We start from the raw sequence: 21,933 nt of genomic DNA on the forward strand, positions 1-21,933 counted from the left end.
CAAGTTCTGACAATCTTTGATCCATGCATCTGGCCCAGTTCCAAGAGGACATGTTAAAGGGGTTAGGACAGCAGGGTGACAAGTCTAGAGTTCAATGCGGACCACGTTGAAGTCAAGCCTTGCACTCAGCTTTGCTGAGGATTCCCCTGGTACTATATATATTTTTTTGGTCAGGCAGCTCCGCGGTCACCTTGGCTCCGCGGTGATTGGCCTGCAGCGGGGTCCTCGTGTTTGTCCAATATGGCGGCGCCCAGTGGCGGTGTGAACTGTGAGGAGTTCGCCGAGTTCCAGGTGATGGGGTTTTCCTCATGTGGCAGGCATGTCACTCCTTTTGTCCCCAGATCCTATTCCCTGCTCTGCGAGGGAGTATGAACCAGTTTTGGAAAAAGCGGGCAATTCAAACCTCTTTTCTCGAGCCATTGGAGGTCATGGGGGGCGCGGGTTTGGCCTTAGGGAGCAAGGCTGATCCGTAGGAGGAGGAAGGAGAGGGTCATAGTTCTTCCCGCGGCTCGCAGGCCTTAACTGCGAAACTCTGAGTAATCCGCGGTGGTAAAGCTCGGGATCCATGGATAAGGATAGTAACAATCTTGTAGCAATTCCCTGAACTCAGTTTTCAGCTTCTGCCATTCCTCTCCTACTTTTCCAAGTTGAGTTTTTATGGGAGAAAAAAGGGTGAAAGAGAGCTAGTTGATAAAACAAACATTTGGTACGATTTACTATTTTTGTGGGACAATGTTTGGAAGCTTGGAGGGAGGATTCTAGTACCTGCTCTGGTGCTATTGCCCATTAGAGAAGATGTAATATTTAAAATAAAGGTTCTGCTTTTCTGTGTCCAAACACCAGAGATCTAGGGCTAATTATTAACCCGTGAATTCAAGAATAGGGATCTGGGTTTTGACCAAGTTGCCATTAAAGTTATCTGTTGCAATTCAGTCATAAATGTGCTTCTGTTTAGTTACAAAGTTGAATTCAAAAATCATGATCTGAAATATGTATTGCATTATTAACTAACCAAAGATACTGAAAAATTGTGTCATTAACCTGTCTGTATTAAGATTTGTACTCTGAACGGTATGAAGGTAGTGGTATTCTTGAATACTGCCTCAGCCTCCCTGTAGGTAGGACTACCAGCACCTGTAATCACGCCCAAGTAATTTTTTAAAAGAAATTTTGTAGAGACAGGGTCTCACCAAATAATCCTCCTGCCTCATCCTCCCAAAGTGTTGGAATTACAGGCGTGAGCCACCTCACCCAGCCTAAAGTGTTTAAAATTTTTGCAATTTTTATTTTATCGTTATAAAAATTAGATTTAGTACTTCTGGAAAATATCCTATTTCCAATTTGAAATAAAATCCAGAAAAGAGTATTTAAAATTGAGTGTCTAGAATCCAATTTTAGCGTGCATTCAACAAGAATTTATTGAATACTGTATTAGTCTGCTCGGGCTGCCATAACAAAATACCACAGACTGGGTGGCTTAAACAATAGAGATGTATTTTTTTCACAGTTCTGGAGACTTGAAGTCCAAGATCAGCTGTCATCAGTTTCTAGGCTATGCAGTTTGAATTAAGGGGGAAAAAAAGTGCCATCAGAATTAGTTGTGGTAAGGCCTCTCTTCCTGGCTTGTAAATGGCTGTTTTCTCACCATGTCTTCTCTGTGTCACTATCTCTTCTTTGTGCCTACACATAGAGGGAGAGGGATCTCTGGTATCTCTTCCCCCCCCGCTTTTTTTTTTTTTTTTTTCCCCAATCAATCTTGCTCTATCCCCAAGGCTGGAGTGCAGTGGCGTGATCTTGGCTCACTGCAAATGAGGTCAAGCGATTCTCCTGCCTCAGCCTCCCAAGTAGCTGGGATTACAGGTGCTCACCACCATGCCTGGTTAATTTTTGTACTGTTAGTAGAGATGGGGTTTCACCATGTTGACCAGGCTGGTTTCACACTCCAGACCTCCGGTGATCCGCCTGCCTCAGCCTCCCAAAATGCTGGGATTACAGGCATGAACCGTGGCCCGGGCCTATCTCTTCCTGTTCTCACTGGGACATCAGTCCTATTGGATTAGGGCCCACCCTTATGACCTCCATTTAACCTTAATTACATATTTCAGAGCCCTATCTCCAGATATAGTCATATTGGGAATTAGGGATTCATGAATTTTCGGGACACACAATTCAACCCATAACAGATACCTGCTAGCCACCTGGCACTTGGGGAAACCCAGTGGATAGAGTATAAAACAAGGAATGTAATTAAGTAGGATTATAAAATGTGGAAAATATTTTTAAAAATGAATAAAATGCTAAGTTTAGAGAGAAACAAATCAAGAGATATAGTTGAGTTGGGCCTTTGATAGGCAGGTACTAGGGGTATTCTAGGCAGAGGCAATAGGATAATAGACAAAAAGTTTTATGTATTTAAGGGAAATAGAAAATCAGTATTGCTAGTTTTGTAATAGTAAATAATCAGTATGTTATTTACATAGGGGCACATTGGGATTACACAAGATTGCAACCAGATTTGTGGAAGGCCTTGTGTGTCGTGTGTTAGTGAGTCCTTTTTGGACTAAGGGGTGAGGTGATCAAAGAGGTGCTTTAGGAAGATTCATTACTACTGCCAGTGTCTTTGTTCAGGCTCCTATCATTTTTGGAACTAGCTTTGCAGCAGGCCTTCCTGTCTTCCAGCACTTTTTTCTCTACTATATTCCCCCTTCAATCTAATCTCCATAATACTGTGGTGTATGCTATTATATTCTGAATTTTATAATCTAAGCTATGCTTTTAAGTTTTAGGTTCATATGACTAGATCTAAACTTCTGAACCTGGCATGTAAGACCTTCTAATCCAATCCCAAATTACCTCTTATCATATCTCTTACCATTGTCCTCATACATGTTTCTTTCTTCCTACCCACCCCCAGCACTTCAGCATGCATTTTTAAGTATTAGTATTTCTGTTAGGAATGTACACTGATACACAATTGATTTTGAATCACGTTGTAATTAGGTATAGACTAAATAGGTCATTTTCTAGCATCAGTGATGGTTCCTTTTATACTTACGGGCTGCTTTCTATTCCTGTCCTTGGGGATGCTAGGTGTTAGAGGACTCTGGCAGTTGTACAAAAGTTTGTGTTTCTGGCTTGGGGGAAACACAATGGGAGCTTTGTTGTAAAAATAGAGTTTGAGGAACCAGGTCTGTCTGAAAAGAGCATCATGCAAAAGGGACCTTGACGTCAAGTACCAGTGACGGTACTTCTGGGTACCATGAGGCAGAGGGAGAGGAGAGCAAAGGTTAAGAGAGTTCCATATCATTCTTTGGAGTACATTGTATTTTAGTTATATAGTAGCCCTTTTCCTACTCCTCACACCATGTACCCTAAAAAATGTATAGAATAATAAAACAACTTTACCTGAGGATGAATCTTAGAATAGACTGTAGTGTAATTGTAGGGATAATAGAAAGTTTTCTCTATTCCTTCCCACTACTAAATATAGACACTCCTTCAAAACCTATATTGCCTTCCAAGAGGATGAGATTTTTTACTCCACAAATTAGAGAGAAGACTTAAAATACATTCCAAGAAAAAATGCCTAAATAATTTCAGAGTCAGCCTACAATGAGATTCATGATATATCAAGTCTCTTCTTGTTTTGAGGAGGATGAAAGTTGAAGCTGGGGGTACTACAGAATTTATAAAGTTATCTTTGGCTATGATTTAATGTTTAGAAGCTCATGAGGGTCCTACACAAGATAAAGCCTTCAGGGAACCATTGAACTGTCTGTATTTCTGTGTTATTTCTGTGGACATGTATTGTGGTTTATTGTGTATGATGTCTATTCTGTTCAGGGGTGTCTTCTGTGTATTTTCTTGGTGAATTTGTGTGGACAGGAGTGTATGCCGTTGAGGCATACATGCTATCACGTAGTAGCAGTAATTCCTTATGAATGATCCACATAATTCAATGGCAGCATTTTTGTGCCTGCATTCCCCTTCATTTGCTCTCAATCTGTGAGGGCAGCCTGACCTTTTGCCTAGAACCTCCTAGAGTTGCCTTAAGAGCTTTGGCACTCTTTCCCCTGTGAAGAAATGTGAGCCTAGTGAGATGGTTTACAGTTCTTTTCCTTCTCCCTTTTCAATTTTGAAGTAAATCCCTTCTTGTCTCATTATACCACAAAAACACTGAGGGTCCACTATGATGGGCAGAACATTCGCTGTTCTCAGCAGGTCCTATAAATAAAATTCTAATCTCCTTTTCATAGCTCAAATGATTGAATAAATGGCGTGCATCTACTACTTCAACACCCATATTTTTTTTGCTACGATGTTTCTTTCCCCAATCATTTCACCTCCCTTTTTTCCTTCTCTTTAGCTTTTCTGATATCTCTTCTCATCTGTGACATTTAAGAATAGCACATAGTTTTCAGCAATCCCTGTACAAGTACATTATCAGTTTAGGGATTGTCATTATATTTTCTAGAATACAGCACTGTCCAATAGGACTTTCTGTGATGGTGGAAATGTTCTGTATTTATGTTATCTCCATATGGTAGCTACTAGCAACAGGTGGCTCTTGAATACTTGAAATGTGACTAGTGCAATTAAGGAACTGAATTTTTATTGCATTTAATTTTAATTTAAATAATCTCATGTGGCTGGTATCTGCCATGTTGAAAGCCAAGTTGTAGATCATATATTGATAATACTCTAGTACACACAGAAAAATTGATATATAGTCATACTCCACATAATGACGTTTCACTCAGTGACTGACTGCGTATACAATGGTGGTCCCATAAGATTATAACATATTTTTACTGTACCTTTTCTATGTGTAGATATATTTAGATACACAGGTACCACTGTGTTACAGTTGCCCACAGTATTCAGTGCACTAACCTGCTGTATAGGTTTGTAGCCTGAGAGCAATCGTCTATACTAGATAGCCTAAGTGTATAGTAGGCTATGTCATCTAGGTTTGTGTAAGTACACTCTATGATGTTCACATAAGAGTCACCCAATGACACATTTTTCAGAATGTATCCGTATCATTAAGCAATATATGACTATTTGATCCACATTTGTAGGTTCCATTGGTAAGACAATATAATTGATGGACTCATTACCTAGTTAATGTGGATAAATTCCCATTGCTATGTAAGGAACTTAATAGTATGTCCAGATTGTTTTATTGGAGAGGAATCGGGCTAAAGTGATTAAGGTATAGCCATTGTTTAAACTCAAAACTGGTTAAAGTTCATAGTCAATAAAAATCCCAGGAAATGTCAAACAGCATAATCTTTCACCTGGATTGCTGCATCAGTCATCTAACTGATCTTTTGACATCTACTCTAGTTCCTTTCCAGTCCATTTTCCACACTTTAACCTAAGTAATCATTTTAGAACACAGATCTGATCATGTAACCTTAATCATAGCAGAAAACACATCTTTGGTTCCCTATGGGTCTCAGGGAAGACTAAAATCCTATCGTATGTATGACCTCTAATAATGGACCTCATGTTATACCATGTTTTATCTTTCCCTGGGTACTGAAGCCACACTAGCTTTTCAGTCCATTAAACACTCTAGTTAAATGGCTCTTTAAGGTCACCCATGATTTCCATCCTGCTAAGTTTAAAAGTTTAATTTCTGTTCATATAATCATTTATTTATTCATTTAATTTTTTTTTTGAGACATAGTCACCGACGCTGGAGGACAGTGGCACAACGATAGCTCACTCTCACCTTGAACTCCTGGGCTCAAGTGATCCTTCTGCCTCAGCTTCCCAAGTAGCTAGGACTGCAGGCATGTGCCACCATGCCTGGCTAAATTTTTTACTCTTATAGGGACAGAGTCTTGCTGTGTCACCCAGGCTGGTCTTGAACTCCTAGCCATAAGCAGTCCTCCTGCCTCAGCCTCCCAAGGGGCTGGGATTACAGATGTGAGTTTCTGTACCCAGCCCCATGTAATTCTTGAGTTAGTAACATTCAACACAAATGACCATTCCCTCCTTTAAACCTTTCTTCTGACTTGAGTAACATCACAGAATTTTTCCTCTACTTTTAGTTGCTAGAATTCCTTAATCATTGGCCCCTTTAGCTTTCTGCAGTCTCCTTCAGTAATCTCTTCTAGTTTCATGGCTTTAAAGAACATCAGTTTATTAATATAACTCCACCCCTGATCAGTGTCAGACTTATATTCAACTTTCTTTTCCACTCTTCTACTCAGATATCTAATAGGCATCTCAGATGTAACAAGTCCAAAACAGAACGTTCTTTTTTTTAATTTTCAAAATTTTAGATTTGAGGGTACATACCCAGGTTTCTTACATGCGTATTTTGTGTAATGTTGAGATACAGCCTTCTAATTTGCCCATCACACAAATTGTGACCATTGTACCCAGCAGGTAATTTTTCAACCCTCACCTTCCTTCTTCCCCCTGCCCTTTGGAGTCCTCAGTGTCTATTCTTTCCATGTTTATGTCTATATATGCCCATTGTTTAGTTACCACTTATAAGCAAGAACATTTGGTATTTGATTTCTTCCTGTTTTGAGTTATTTCACTTAATGGTCTCCAACTCCATCGATGTTGCTGCAAAGGACATGATTTTATTCTTTTTTCTTTCTTTCTTTCTTTTTTTTTGAGGTAGAGTTTTGCTCTTGTTGCCCAGGCTGGAATGCAATGGTGCAGTCTCAGCTCAGTGCAACCTCTGCCTTCCAGGTTTGAGCTATTCTTCTGCCTCAGCCTCCTGAGTAGCTGGGATTACAGGCGCCTGCCATCATGCCCAGCTAATTTTTTGTATTTTTAGTAGAGATGGGGTTTCACCATGTTGTCCATGCTGGTCTCAAACTCCTGACCTCAGGTGATCCACCCACCCTGGCCTCCCAAAGTGCTAGGTTTACAGGCATGAACCACCGCGCCTGAACGATTTCATTCTTTTCTATAATATGATGTCATAAAGCCAGATTTTAAAATGTTACATAGTACCTCAGTTTTATAAAAACATTCATAGGTATGTGTAGAAAAAAGACCAAGGGGACATATTAAAATGTTGATAATGGTTAACTACGGATGATTTTTATTTAAAGATTTTACTAACTTTTCTAAAATGAAAGTAATAATTTAATCATAATAAGAATTTTTATTTTAACAAATGGACAAGGAAAGAAAGGAGTTGGATTCAGTCATGGATTTAAGTTTGGCAAAGGTAAGTAGGATAGTGTATTGAGGGAGAATCAAATGTTGCTTTTAATACATATCAATATTGAATGTTAACTTGGATGTTTTCAATAATAAGTATATTCCTAGTATTATGTAATTCTGTTCTAGTTTCGTTCATTTTTCTTTTTTTTTTTTTTTAAGAGACAGGGTCTTATTATCACCCAGGCAGAAGTACAGTGGTGTGATCATAGCTCACTGCAGCCACGAACTCCTGGGCTCAATGATCTTCCTGCCCCAGCCTCCCAGGTAGCTAGGATTATAGGTGTGAGTCGCCATGCCCGGCTAATTTAAAAAAAATTTTTTTGTAGAGACAGGGTCTCACTATGTCATTCAGGTTGGTCTCAAATTTCTGGGTTCAAGCGATACTCCTGCCTCAGCCTCCTAAAGTGTTGGGATTACAGATGTGAGCCACTGCATCCAGCTGTTTTCTTGATGATTTTTAAGTGGCTGTGGTTTTTTGTTGTTGTTCTTATTTGGATATTTTGTAAATTTGAGAAACAGAAGAGAAAGAGAAAGGTATGCTGCCAGAAATTTCTCCCAGAGTTTAACTGAAGACGGAATGTAGCTGATGTCCAGCCTTTCTCTAGTAACAAGTGAAGTACACTGATCACATGGGAGGAGGGGCTATACTGTCTAGGTAGTTACCACCAGTCTTCTTAAGTTCCCTGCCCTTTTGGTATTATTTTTCTGTTGGTTGTTTTTTTGAGAGTTGGAGGCTTTCTGAGGGAAGGGGATCCTTGGAAGATATGAGCTAAGAAAAAGTAGAAACTAAAGTTCACTAGTATACTTTATTGGCTGTATGCTGGAGATGAAAGGAGCATACACTGTTTGCTAAACACCATGCCAGCAAATGGGATTTCAACATGAGTAAAATAGTCTTAACCCTTAAGACAATCACATTTGAGCCAAGGAAGCAGAGTTGGTGCCCACCGTTAGGATTACTATTACTTAACCTACCTATTAACCTTGTGATAAACATTTTCTTATGGTTGCACTATATTTGGCTTGGTTTCCTCACTCTTGACTTACAGGGTTGTAAAATATCCAAGAGCTTTACTTTTTACTTAAATACTTATTTTTTATCACTAACTTTCCATTCAGATTTTTTTTTTTATTTTAAATACTTATAGGAATTACTCAAGGTGATGAGGACAATTGATGACAGAATAGTACATGAATTAAACACTACGGTTCCAACAGCTTCCTTTGCAGGGAAAATTGATGCCAGCCAAACCTGTAAACAACTTTATGAGTCTGTAAGTGTATTTTTTGAGTCTCTCTTTTCCTTCTTTTATGCCTTTCTTTGCAGGCTAAATAAAAAATCAGTTATCTTGCAACTCAGCTGTGACTAAAGGAATGACATCTTCATGTTTCTTTGCTTACACCTGATGGTGTATATAATTTTTATGTATTTTCTACACACTAAAGAAAATATGGGATCTTACACTTGTGAAATCTTACCAAATCTGTGAAGAAATGGTTGTAAAGAATGGGAGTAGTTGTTTTGCAGCCTTTAACTTAAGGAGAACTTATGCACAAAGGAATGAAAGGGGGAGAGTGAAACAGTAAAGCAAAACAGTAGCAAGAGCAAGGACTGTGAGTACATTAGTTCTAAAAAGCCAGACAGCTGGTATAAGGAAGAATTATAACCCTTCACACCTTTAAATCTTTTTCTCACTCCTCAGAAAGAGGAATAGAAGCATTTGGCAACTGGGAGAGAAGGAAAGCCATGGATCAATTGTCCTTTCCTGAGGCTTTGGTTTCTCAAGTATATTTTTTCATTGCCTCCGTTTTTCTTTTTTATTTCCAAAAGCAGAAGGAAATAATGCTGCAGCAAAATATTTTTTGTAGTTTATTTACTTGTATTCTTTCATTAATTTGGAAGTGAAAGTTTTAAGCTCTACCACAAGGTTACCGTTTGGATTCATAGTCATAAAGAAGGCATACTTAAAACCTAAACTGCCTTTCTCAGATCAATTTTAGACAAGCTTATCCATGACAGTTAAATTCAGAGGCACTAACTACTGATATTTTTGTTCTGTGTTAAAGTATGTTACTTTAAATGAGCAGGTAAGTCTTGTGGCTTGAGAAAATCGTAAGGTTGTGGACTTTAATGAGTGGAATTCAGTATTGCAAGTAGGTAGCATGGGACCAGTCCTAATTTGCTATAAGGCTTTTTGATAGTTCACTTTCTTTGGGTACCTCTGTCTGAAGAACTAGAACTTATGGTCACTTTGGTGATACCCCACCCTCACCTCACTACTCATATAATCTCCGTAATCTATAAAGTTGTTTCCATTTCAATCTTCCTATTAACCTAGATGTTTATAGTGTAGTGATTAACAATATAGATTTTAAATCTAGATTAATCTCACATCTGCTACCTCCTAGCTGGGTGACCTTAAATATGTTATATAACCTCTGCCTCAGTTTTGTTTTGTTTTGTTTTTTTGAGATTGTGTCTCACTTTGTCACCCAGGCTGGAGTACAGTGGCAGGATCTTGGCTCACTGTATCTTCTACCCCCACAGGTTCAAATGATTCTCCCATCTCAGTCTCCCTAGTAGCTGGGACAACAGGCACGTGCTGACACACCTGGTTAATTTTTTGTGTATTTTTTGGTAGAGATGGGGTTTTCGCCATGTTGGCCAGTCTGGTCTCAAACTCCTGACCTCAAGTGATCCGCCTGCCTCGGCCTCCCAATTTGCTGGGATTACAGGCATGAGCCAACGTGCCTGGCCATCTGCCTCAGTTTTAATATTGTAAAATAGTATAACAATAGTACTTCATAGGGTTGTTGGAGTATTGAATTATAAAGTGCTTACAGTACTGTTTTGCGTACAAATGTTGCTGGCCAGTTGCAGTGGCTCATGCCTGTAATCCCAACACTTTGGGAGACTGAGGGAAGATCACTTGAGTCCAGGAGTTCAAGACCAGCCTGGGTGACTTGCGAAACCATGTCTCCACAAAAAATACAAAAGTTAGCCGGGCGTAGTGGTGTGCACCTATAGTCCCAGTTACTTAGGAGGCTAAGGCAGGAGGATTGCTTGAGCCCAGGAGTCGGAGGTTGCAGTGAGCTGAGATCGTGCCATTGCACTCCAGGCTGGGTGATGGAATGGGACCCCATCTCAAAAAAATAAAAATTTAAAAAAAAAATGACAACTTGTGACTCTCATCAGGCCTGTTAAAAAGAAAAAAATTATAGCAGTAGCAGCAGACATTTTTTGAGACAGGGTCTCACTCTGTCATTGAGGCTGGACTGCAGTGATGTGATCATGGCTCACTGCAACCTCTGCCTCCTGGGCTCAAGCAATCCTCCTGCCTTAGCCTCCTGAGTAACTGGGACCATAGGTGCACACCACTACGCCCGGCTAACTTTTGTATTTTTTGTGGAGACATGGTTTCGCAAGTCACCCAGGCTGGTCTTGAACTCCTGGACTCAAGTGATCTTCCCTCAGCCTCCCAAAGTGTTGGGATTACAGGCATGAGCCACTGCAACTGGCCAGCAACATTTGTACGCAAAACAGTACTGTAAGCACTTTATAATTCAATACTCCAACAACCCTATGAAGTACTATTGTTATACTATTTTACAAATATTAAAACTGAGGCAGATGGCCAGGCACGTTGGCTCATGCCTGTAATCCCAGCAAATTGGGAGGCCGAGGCAGGCGGATCACTTGAGGTCAGGAGTTTGAGACCAGACTGGCCAACATGGCGAAAACCCCATCTCTACCAAAAAATACACAAAAAATTAACCAGGTGTGTCAGCACGTGCCTGTTGTCCCAGCTACTGGGTTCAAGTGATTCTCTTGCCTCAGTCTCCCGAGCAGCTGGGATTACAGGTGACTACCACAACACCTGAGTAATTTTTTTGTATTTTTAGTAGACACAGGGTTTCACCATGTTGGCCAGGCTGGTCTCAAACTCCTGACTTCAGGTGATCTGCCTGCCTTGGCCTCCCAAAGTGCTGGGATTAGGCGTGAGGCACTGTGCCCGGCCTGCAAGTTATTTTTTTATCTCCTTGTTGAGTCAGAATAACCTTGCATACTAAATTTGGAACCCTTCTGCTTTGGAAATCCTGTGTATATGTTTGGGTTTTTCTCTGTATCTATATCCTGGAAGGATTCAGCAACATGTATATCAGGCAAAGCTTAGTTTTTCAAGTAGCTTTGTGCCAGGGGTTGAGCCCACAGCAGAGTGCCCATGCCAATAAGTACCACTGAGTTCCCTTATGTATTGTGTCAGTCAAGAAGTAGAACTCTATGAAATGTCCAGGTTGCTTATATTCATGCTGACTTTAATCCCTAACCCAGCTTCCTTCTATAGCTGAAGGAGGGATATTTGCATTTTCAAATAACACTTCTAGGTTATGATCAGTAACGTTATTATGAAACACTGGTTTTAGGAATTTCGAATCTCAAAAGTATACTCAAGGTAGAACTTAATTTCAGTGAGATCTTATTAGAGCATGTTCTCTTCAATCTATGAAATTTTTCTTGCTTTACATTCTTTATTCCTATGGTAAACATAAAAATCTATACTGAACAATAAAGTCTATGTACTTGAAACAGTGCTTTACAAATGCAGATCTGGGGGTATTATCAAAATTTGGATATGATTGTGGAAGTGTGTTTGAAACATAACCATGATACTTTATGAATCAAGATGGGAAATAGATGAGAACTGTTTTTATTAATTTATTACATTAAGATGGAGGTTATCAAAGAGTTGTTCTGTCAGACATCCTTGATTTCAATCAGCACACACAATTAATGCAACCACTAATCTGTGCTTCATATATAAATTTTCCTTATCAATACTTAATAATCTTGAAAAGGGCTCTGTCTTGAGTAGGTAAATGTAGCATTCTTTGTTCTTTATTGTAATGAAATCTTCTATACGTGACTTAGTTCATAATTTCTTTCACTTGTTGACTATGTGAGACAGAAAAACATATGAAAGGACAAAGAAAGAGAGGAAGAATTAGCTGTAAGTGGCCAGGTGCATGTGGTTGGATGTAGGATAGAAGAACACATGGATAGAATCACGGGGAAGGTCAGTGGTGTAGGGTAGAGGAAACAGAAGTGAAAAGCCCAGCGCAGGGAATGCAGGAAGATAGCCGAGGGCAACACTGGCAGCATATTGAGGAGCAGGACAGCCCAGACCTCATACCTCCACCCTCAGAGACGCTGCCGCTTATGTTTTTAGATGACGTTGCTGATTCAACACAATTCTTTCATGGATTCAGTCATCAGAAATTGTTTTAGAAAGTATTAAATTTCTGTAGTCTCAAGGACTTTTTTAAAAAACACAAAAATGTGATAAATTGATGCACTTTTTGTTTCTCATTTCATTCCTTTGTTCTTTTAGTTGATGGCAGCTCATGCCAGTAGAGACAGAGTCATAAAAAATTGTATAGCCCAGACATCAGAAGTAGTAAAAAACCTCCGAGAAGAGAGAGAAAAGAATTTGGACGATTTAACGTTATTAAAGCAACTTAGAAAAGAGCAGACAAAGGTAAGTTGAACAGAATTAACATTTCTCAGGCAAAGTTTTTCCAACTGTAGGCTTCAAAGTAAAATTTTTAATATGAAAATTTTGGTGTGTAATGTGGCTATTACTTAAAAAAAAATGACCAGATTAGTGCCTCATTTTTAGTGGGCTTTATATTATTACGTTTAGATATTAATTGGTAAACTAATGTGCACTTCTTGAAAAAATGCAGCATAGCAGTTTTGGCTAAAATAAGCACATAGTCATAATTCATTTTCATTTCTTTATTTGTTTCTTTCCCACTGTTAAAGACAAGGGATCACTACAGGTGAACTACCACATCAGAAATTCTGGGGAAATCACATCTGTACAGTATCTGCCTTTTGAGACTTAACTTGAGAAAAAAACATCTCTAATATATTTATGTTTTGAGACTACCTCCAGTTTCATTCTGTAGAAATCTGCTGAAATGTAATACAGACTATTTAACTTCAGAATATTACCCTCGTTAGCCATAAAAATATAGTATGATTTAAATATAACCAGGTGCACTTGTACCTCATTATAATTTATTTCCCTACTGTGTAAAAGTTGCTAGGGATCTTTGGCTTTTTCTTGGACATGGCCTTTTCTCGTTTCCTCCCCCCATCCCTGCAGTGTTTTTACTTTTAAGAAAATAGCAAATGCCTACCTAGGGATGTGTCAGAGGAAGCCTGTTTTCCCAAGTCAACTATAATGTGGATAGGTTGTAGACTTCAGATTACAGTCAGTGCAGCAGAACTGTTTCTTTACAGCCCTTATATATGATGTGTCAAGGAAACAATAGAAAAATACAGCATATTTTATTATTTGGGATTTATTGCTGCCTTTCTTTTGAGGGGACTCTTGGGGGTAACTTTTTATTTTGTATAATTTCAAACTTACAGAAAAGTTGTAAGAATAGTACAAGGAACTCCCATGTGCCCTTTACCTATATTCATTTGTTGTTTATATGTTGTCCACCTGCTTTACAGTTCATTCTCTTCACCCTCCCTCTCTCTTCTTTATTCTTCCCTGCCTTCCTCCTTCTCCCTCTCTCCCCGCACACCTGTGTGCATAAATATATTTTTTCCACGAACCGTTTTAAGAGTATGTTGTACACATTGTACCACTTTACCCTTAAACTCATTAGTTATTTTATTAAGAACAGGGACTTTTCTTACAGGACCAGTGTACAATTATTAAAATCATGGTGTTTTTTGTTTTTTGTTTGTTTTTGAGACAGGGTCTCACTTTGTCACCTAGGCTGGAATGCAGTTGTGCAGTCTCGGCTCACTGCAACCTCCACTTCTGGGGCTCGAGCAATCCTCCCATCTCAGCCTCCGAAGTAGCTGGGACTATGGGTGCAAACCACCACGCCCAGCTAATTTTTTTTGTATTTTTGGTAGAGACTGGGGTCTCACCATGTCACCCAGACTGGTCTCAAACTCCTGAGCTGAAAGCGATCTGCCCTCCTTGGCCTCCCAAAGTGTTAGGATTGTAGGTGCGAGCCACTGCACCTGGCTTCACGTTTGTATTTTAAGATGGCATAATAGGTGACTTAGATCCTTGTGGGATTGAGTCATGCTTTTCATACTGAACGGTTATGAAGTTTGCCCTTTGTTTAGTAGATGTAAGCAAACTTTGAAAAGGGAACCTTGTCATCTCTTGAAAATCTTTAGTAGAAAAGAAAAGAAACCCCTTTCCCTGTAGCTGGCTGCACACAAGGTGAGTGGCCAGGCTGCTGCACTTTCTCTATCATTCCACCAGTTCAGGATGTCTCACTGGATCTAGGACTCAGCCACTGTCTTTGCTGCTCTCTTTGTTCATGACTACTGTGTCAGGTCTGTATTCCATACCTGCTCATGAAACAGGCACTGGTGGATCCCTTGGACAGTGACCTTACGCAGTGATGCTCATTTCACCCTCCTCTTGCTGTTCATAAAGGCATATAGATATTTTATATAAAACTGGTAAAAGTCTGTTAATTTTGGAGTTTGTATTTCAACTCTCTTGAAGGTGTTGACAAAGGAAACTCCAGGGCGAGGCTGTTAAATCAGAAACTGAAAAGTCACTGTTTGCAGATCAAGTCAAACAGAATAGAGTGACTTGTTAATGGAGAGCAAAGTTCAAAACTAAACCACTGAGTGTTTGGGAGTGATGTATCATACAATTTCCTCAGCCCTCAGATCCACCCTTATGCCTTTAGGGCCCAGATGGAATCACCAGGATGACCACTGCAAGGAAGGGTTTAGAAACCAATCAATGAGTTGCATGAGGTTTGCTTTATAGCTTGATAACATATAGGGCTGAGGGTAACCATGGGGTAGTACATAAGCCAATAAGGAAACGTGAATTTTTTTTTTTTTTTTTTAATTTTCAAGTTTGCTATGAAGATTTTGGAATCAGAGAGAGCTCTTGGAGATGTTACAGCTCTACCTCTTCATTTTCTATCTGAGGAAAAAGACTCAGAGATACTAACTGACATCCCCAAAGCCACAAGCTAGTAAGTGGTAGAACTGGGACTTTAACCCATCTCTTCTGACCCTGAATTCAGTCAGTTTCTTTAAGTTATGACTAATAGTCAAATATTTTAGTGAGCATATTTTATTTCTAGACAGAGATGCCAGTCAAAAATCCCCACTACTTTACCTGAATCTTTAACTCAAAAAAAAAAGCACCTTCCTTGCTGGACCTCTGTAACTGCTGTCACATATTAGTGACCTTTAGAGGAAGTTTATCTGTTGAAGACCTAGAGTCTCAAAGACAACTATCTCAAAGGTGACTGTTGGTAGCACTAATAAAATTGTATTAGCAGTTGGCTATAATATCTGCAATGTTGCAGAATTTTAAAAAATAATCCAAAGGCAGATAGCTCTAAGGAAATAAATCCCATCTACCTCGGTGGCTTTGTAACCTTGTGTATTAATTGTTCTGAAAAGTTGGATTTTGAGTCTGTAAAATGGAGTTGATACCTAATAACTTCTTATTTTGCTGGGAGGGGTGGGGAGGATTCAATTATATAATGTAAGTAAGAGTTAGCATATTGGCTGGTACAAAGAAGCAATTTCTTTTTGTTTTTGAAGTCTCTGGGACCCCATATTTGTTGCATTAATCCTCTTTATCGTATCACCAGCCACTGTTTTCTAGCTTTTGTTTCACTGCTACTTAAGGGCAGAGTGCTGTGACAGGGGAAGACTCCCTGTCTCAGCGTCAGTGTATTCTCTTTTGGACAGTTCTAAATGTTCCAAGATTTTCATATATATTGTGAAATTCTACTCCCATGATATGTAAGTACTGCTTCCTTTTTTTGAGACTGAGTTTCGTTCTTGTTGCCCAGGCTGGGGTGCAATGGCGTGATCTTGGTTCACTGCAACTTCCACCTCCTGGGTTTAAGCGATTCTCCTGCTTCAGCCTCCCAAGTAGCTGGGATTACAGGCATTCGCCACCGTGCCTGGCTAATTTTTTTGTATTTTTAGTAGAGATGGGGTTTCTCCATGTTGGTCAGGCTGGTCTCGAACTCCCGACCTCAGGTAATCTGCCTCCCTCAGCCCCTCAAAGTGCTGGGATTACAGGTGTGAGCCACCGCACTTGACCAAGTACTGCTTCTTGATCTTCTCTCTGGAGCTACCCAGGATAAGTCTGAATGCTTTTCTACATGGTATCCCTTTAAATATTTGAGAGTGGTTTTGAAGACTATCTTAGTCACTTTCATGCTGTTCTTCAACTGAAATTATTTCTTTGGCAGTCAGTCCAGGCTTTGTTAGAGAAATGGAGCTTTAATGATTTTCATCTGTATGGCTGATTAAAATGAGAAACTGAGATTGCATTGATGGGCTTCTTCAGGCTTGTTGCTACTGCACAGCACCGAACTAATTGTCAGAAATTGTAGTCCTCCTTGTTCCACAGTTCTAGCCATATGTACAGGCCTATACTTTGACACCAGTTCTGAATCTAGGAAGGGAGTTTGCAAGGAGCCATTGGATCTGTACCAAGTTCCATTCTTATCAGTGTTGTCACACATTTCTCAAACCTCCTGCCTGAACTGCACTCTTAATTGGGCAGGGTCTTTGGCCTGGGTGCCAGATTAGTGCTTGCCCAGAGCTTACTGAGCTCTCTGGCATTTTGTTCACAAATTTGGTTTGGGTTCTTGACTTTGGCCTGAGGAAATCATCCTGGTGTTAACCTCTTAGGCGGCATCAACCTATAGTTTATGCTTTTTTCTCCTCATTTTCCTGAATATTTTCAAGTCTTCTGCCTAGAACTAGCCAGCTTTTTTCCCTTCAAGTCCTTTAACAAAATATTACTAGGAGTTTCATGAGTCCTGATATCAGGGCCTGGCAATGGAATTGGCTACTTTTCTGTTGGAATAATTAGGTTGGCAGTTATAAAGAAAGCTAAAAAGACTTGGCATTTTTAGCCTGAGACCTCTGACTGTATGGTTAAGGTATGAGTAAACGCATGCCTTTCTAGATCACTTGGGACATGTATATTCTCTTTCCTCCCTGTTTTCCTTCCTGAGGTTTTTTTTTTCCTTAATTCTCTATTCAGATCAGGTTTACACTTCCTTGTTTTTATTTTCCTCTGTGCTGTCTTTGCAAGTCTGTAGTTGTATGATCAATCTCTAAAACTGGAATCATTGGGTTTAGGGACATGAGAGTGTACATTCCCTATGAGTCTTGCCAAATTGCCCTCCATAGAAGTTGTAACAATTTCTACTCTTACCAAGAATATATGTATCTTTTCCTGTACCTTCACTAATGTTAGATTTTATCAGACTTACTCATTTTTTTCATATTATGGCTTAATTTGCATTTCTTTATATATAAGTAAGATTGGCATTTTGTTATGTTTGTTGGCCTTTTGTATGTCTTCTGTGAACTGACAGGCCTTGGGAGTTTTTTTAAAGCTCTCAAGGTGATTAGAATATGCAGCAAAGTTTGAGATTAACAATTGATTAGATATGGGGAAAGTTGGCTGTGTCAAAGAAGGTTTCAAACTCTTCCATTAACAGACAAAAATACTAGAGCAGCAGCAGGTTTTGTTGGGTAAACATGAGTATGGTTTTAGCTCTTTAAATTTTATAACTTCAATTTTTTTTTCTTGCAGTTGAAATGGATGCAGTCAGAACTGAATGTTGAAGAAGTGGTAAATGACAGGAGCTGGAAGGTATAAAATAACATTGGTGTTTGGAAAGAAGTAGGAGGGAAACCAAGGGAGAGGGAGTAAAGAATGCCTTGAGGCCCTAAGGAGAGTAGAGATCATTCATTTATATTTACAATTGTGGGTTATAACCTTTTTGGGGGAGGGTGGGAAGAGGGAGGGGGAGCAGGATGCAGTTAGCATCTAGTTAAAGCCATTTTATAACAATTAGCTTTACAGGGCTGGGCTTGGTGGCTCATTCCTGTAATCCCAGCAGTTTGGGAGGCTGAGGTGGGTGGATCACCTGAAGTCAAGAGTTCAAGACCAGCCTGGCCAACATGGTGGAACACTGTGTGTACTAAAAATACAAAAATTAGGCATGGTGGCATGTGCCTATAATCTCAGCTACTCGGGAGGTTGAGGCAGGAGAATTGAGGAGATTGCAGTGAGCTGAGATTGTGCCACTGTGCTCCAGCCTGGGCAACAGAGTGAGACTCCATCTTGGGGGGGAAAAAAAAAAGCTTTATAAGCATATGGTAGAATTGAATGAGCTGCCATCATAACAATATTAGAGACATTCTCTACGTCTCCTAACACTAATTACAGGCATATTTGATAGTTAGAGTTACTACTCGGAGTCTTCAAGGAGGTTATTTGTTAAAATTAGCCTTTTTGAGCTCAGTTACTTTCTGTAAGTTTTTTTTTATCATTAGATACCCTATACAATTGCTTGTCTTCTACCTTATCTAATCATAAACTTGTTATTATATGTAGCTTTACTGGTATCTGATAATAAGGGTTTTTATTGCTCATAGACTTATAAGCTGTTTATTATCATTGCATTGTTATTGTTAGGAACTAGATTAGAGGACCAGATCCTAGAAACTTACATATAGTTAAATTCGTAAAACTCTGACTTTTCATTTTCTGAAAAACTATATCCATTTACCCTCTCTTAAACTCTAAAGGATTTACAAAAGGCAAAAATGTATTAAATCTGAGAAAATGTACTGAAAATTCTGTTTTATCATTTGAATTAGCTAATGGAAAGTTGTTAAACTGTATGTTTATAAGAGAGGTTAACTGAACCAAAACCAGAATGTACTAACTTGCTGAGACATGAATAAATTGCAAAATACAAATTGACTTTCTTTGCTTTATCACATTTCTCTATCTTATCCTCTTTGCCAAGGTTTCCTATTCCTGCCCTTAGCACCAACATGATGAACATGTCTGTCACTTGAGAAGATTTGGCAATATATTCCTATTTATATTCTCTGGAGAAATAATGTTTACTGTTGGGATTGGATGGGGAAGGGGTACAATGAAACGTCTGGCTTGAAAAACCAAGTGCAGAAGTTTATGATATATGTAAAATGTAGTGGGAAGAGTAAACTATTTTGGATTTAATATTAGTCTTAAAGAAAATATGGTCTATCCACTTCACAGAAAATGAGGTCCCTACTTGTTTTAAAAAGAAGAAAATGTAGGTATGGTGCTCTGGTGCAATGGCCCAGCAGAAGTGGATAGAAAATCACTTGGGAAAAGGATTTGGAGAGGCTCAGCCAAGTTGTATGTATCACCCCAACCAGTGTGTCAAGGCCACTCAACTGAAGCTTCCCTCTTGTCTGATTGGGAATTTCAGGGAAATGTCAGGGCTGGAAATGAGTGAGATAAATTATAAGGCAAAAGGGCCAGAAAGAGTCTATATAATTTCTACATGTTTTCTTTTAATTGTGAGATGCTTTTGCCAAAGATTATGTGACACGTGGAATTTAATGAATATTAATAAAATGAACATTCAAGTATCTACCACTCAAGAAATTGAATAATAGGCTGGGTACAGTGGCTCACACCTGTAATCCCAGCACTTTGGGAGGAGAGGCTGAGGTGGGTGGATCACCTGAAGTCAGGAGTTTGAAACCAGCCTGACCAACAGGGTGAAACCCTGTCTCTACTAAAAATACAAAAAATTAGCTGGGCGTGGTGGCGGGGGCCTGTAGTCCCAGCTACTCGGGAGACTGAGACAGGAGAATTGCTTGAACCCGGGAGGCAGAAGTTGCAGTGAGCCGAGATTGTGCCATTGTGCTCCAGCCTGGGCGACAAGAGCTAAACTCTGTCTCAGAAAAAAAAGAAATTGAATAATAACAGTACCTCACAAGCTCTGCGTTTAGATTTTTATTTTATTTTTATAATAGTCAATGAGAGCCAATATAGGTAGTTTTTTCTTTTTAACCTGAAAAATGATTTTTTTTTTTTTTACATTAATGACGTATAGGGGTAAATTCTGAGAAGAAATTCTTTTCAATTTCAGAATTTTTTTTTTGAGACGGAGTCTTGCCCTGTCTCCCAGGCTGGAGTGTAATGGCGCAATCTCTGCTCACTGCAACCTGTGCCTCCCAGGTTCAAGCGATTCTCCTGCCTCAGCCTCCTGAGTAGGTGGATTACAGGCTCATGCCACCACATCCAGCTAATTTATTGTATCTTTAGTAGAGACAGGGTTTCACCAGGTTGGCCAGGGTGGTCTTGAACTCCTGACCTCGTGATCTGTCTGCCTCAGCCTCCCAAAGTGCTGGAATTACAAATGTGAGCCACCTTGCCCGGCCCTCAGAATTTTTTTAATTGGACACTTAAAATATTTGACCTGTGATTTAAATTTTTTTAATATTAAAAATATTTAAAAAATTTTTAAAAATATAAATATACAGTAACAATTCTACCTTCTATCCCTCTCCTTCAGCCACCTCTTTATTTCCCTTCCCTCTGAAAGGATGGTATATGCTTTCAGATAGTCACACCTTTTCTAATTTTATGTATGTATATATTTTTCTACCTTTGTTACACAAGTGAAAGTGTACTATTCACACTTTGGTTTTTCCCCTTAATATATCTTGGACATCTTTTAAATCAGAACATAAATTATTTTTAATCTTGCATGTATTCTATTGAATAACTGTACCAAATTCTTACTTAACACAGTTCCATGTAGACATTTAGTTATTGAGCATTCTCTAAATATTTAAACTTATTTTAGATATTTTTGTCTAGTTGTTTAAAAAATGTCCATAATATGAAATTGAAATGTTTATTAGTAACAAAATTAGCTGGCTCTTGATTTTTTTCCCTAAGTAATTTAAATTTTATTAAAATATTAGAATTGTCTTGTAAATGGATGTCAAGGCCTTGTGTGCATTTGGCACCTCATAAAGTCAGTTTGAATTGGTGAGGAAATTCTTCTGTTTCTTAAATCTGTTGACTTAGGACAAAAGTGATAGCCTTTTGAAGCATACCAAGTTGAATTTAGTTCCATGCCTGATTTATACAGGATAACTCAGTGACTTTTGTTTCTGTTTGAATATTTTAGGTGTTTAATGAACGCTGCCGAATTCACTTCAAGCCTCCAAAGAATGAATAAAGAGAGATACTTTTTTTTTTTTTTTTTAAAGGACCGGGTCATCTCATAAGAGCTAAGCATGACAGGTGTCAACAGGGCGGGCTTCCTAGGATGATTTCTGAGCCAACAGTCCAAGACCTTTTGTTGATTTCAGCCCCACTTAGCCAAGACCTCAAATATAAATAATTCTGATAATTATGGAGAAATCAACTGCTATTTTATACTGATTCTGTAAAAAAAAAAAGTTTTGTAACTATTAAAATAATTTTTTGACTCAGTGTACATATTTATTTGATTGTTTTCTATGTTGAGACAGTTCTCTTTTTATTTATTGAATTTTCAGTTTTTATTCTTTTTAATATTCTGTCAGGTTGTAACACAGTTCTCATAAGAGAATTTGCATGCACTTTCAATATCTGATCTGTATTGTACTTTTTTATTTTTACAAATTTATTGGCATGGATATGGACCTTTTTGGTCATTGATGAGTTTATCCCTTGATTTATCTATTGTACTTTTTTATTTTTATAAATTTATTGGCATGGATATGGACCTTTTTGGTCATTGATGAGTCTATCCCTTGATTTATCTTTGTGAGTTGATTACAAAAGGGCAGTACTATAAGCTGGACACTGTCCAAAGAAGTTTTCTTTTAGTAGCGTAACT

At 38.8% G+C, this 21,933-nt stretch overlaps 1 protein-coding gene across 9 annotated transcripts; it reads left to right on the plus strand.

Annotated features, from left to right (window-relative positions):
• The first annotated feature begins 231 nt into the window (after positions 1-231).
• MIX23 (mitochondrial matrix import factor 23) lies at positions 232-21,549 on the plus strand. Of its 9 annotated transcripts, XR_010338548.1 has the most exons (7): positions 235-291; positions 7,360-7,464; positions 8,349-8,474; positions 12,591-12,737; positions 15,116-15,237; positions 17,841-17,900; positions 21,238-21,313. XR_010338548.1 is itself a non-coding variant. In XM_064365757.1 (6 exons), exons 1-6 carry the CDS (start codon positions 241-243, stop codon positions 17,842-17,844), a joined length of 555 nt encoding a protein of 184 aa, XP_064221827.1. In that variant the 5' UTR covers positions 235-240; the 3' UTR covers positions 17,845-21,549. The 9 variants fall into 9 exon arrangements, 8 of the variants coding, with proteins under 8 accessions (XP_064221831.1, XP_012331657.1, XP_012331659.1 ...); XM_064365757.1 differs by having other exon boundaries at positions 17,841-21,549; XM_064365758.1 differs by lacking the exon at positions 15,116-15,237 and having other exon boundaries at positions 21,238-21,549.
• The last annotated feature ends 384 nt before the right edge of the window (positions 21,550-21,933 follow it).

Source organism: Aotus nancymaae, unplaced genomic scaffold (genome assembly GCF_030222135.1).
Source record: "Aotus nancymaae isolate 86718 unplaced genomic scaffold, 86718_ANA_hifiasm-v0.15.2.pri h1tg000062l, whole genome shotgun sequence".
NCBI lineage: Eukaryota > Metazoa > Chordata > Mammalia > Primates > Aotidae > Aotus > Aotus nancymaae.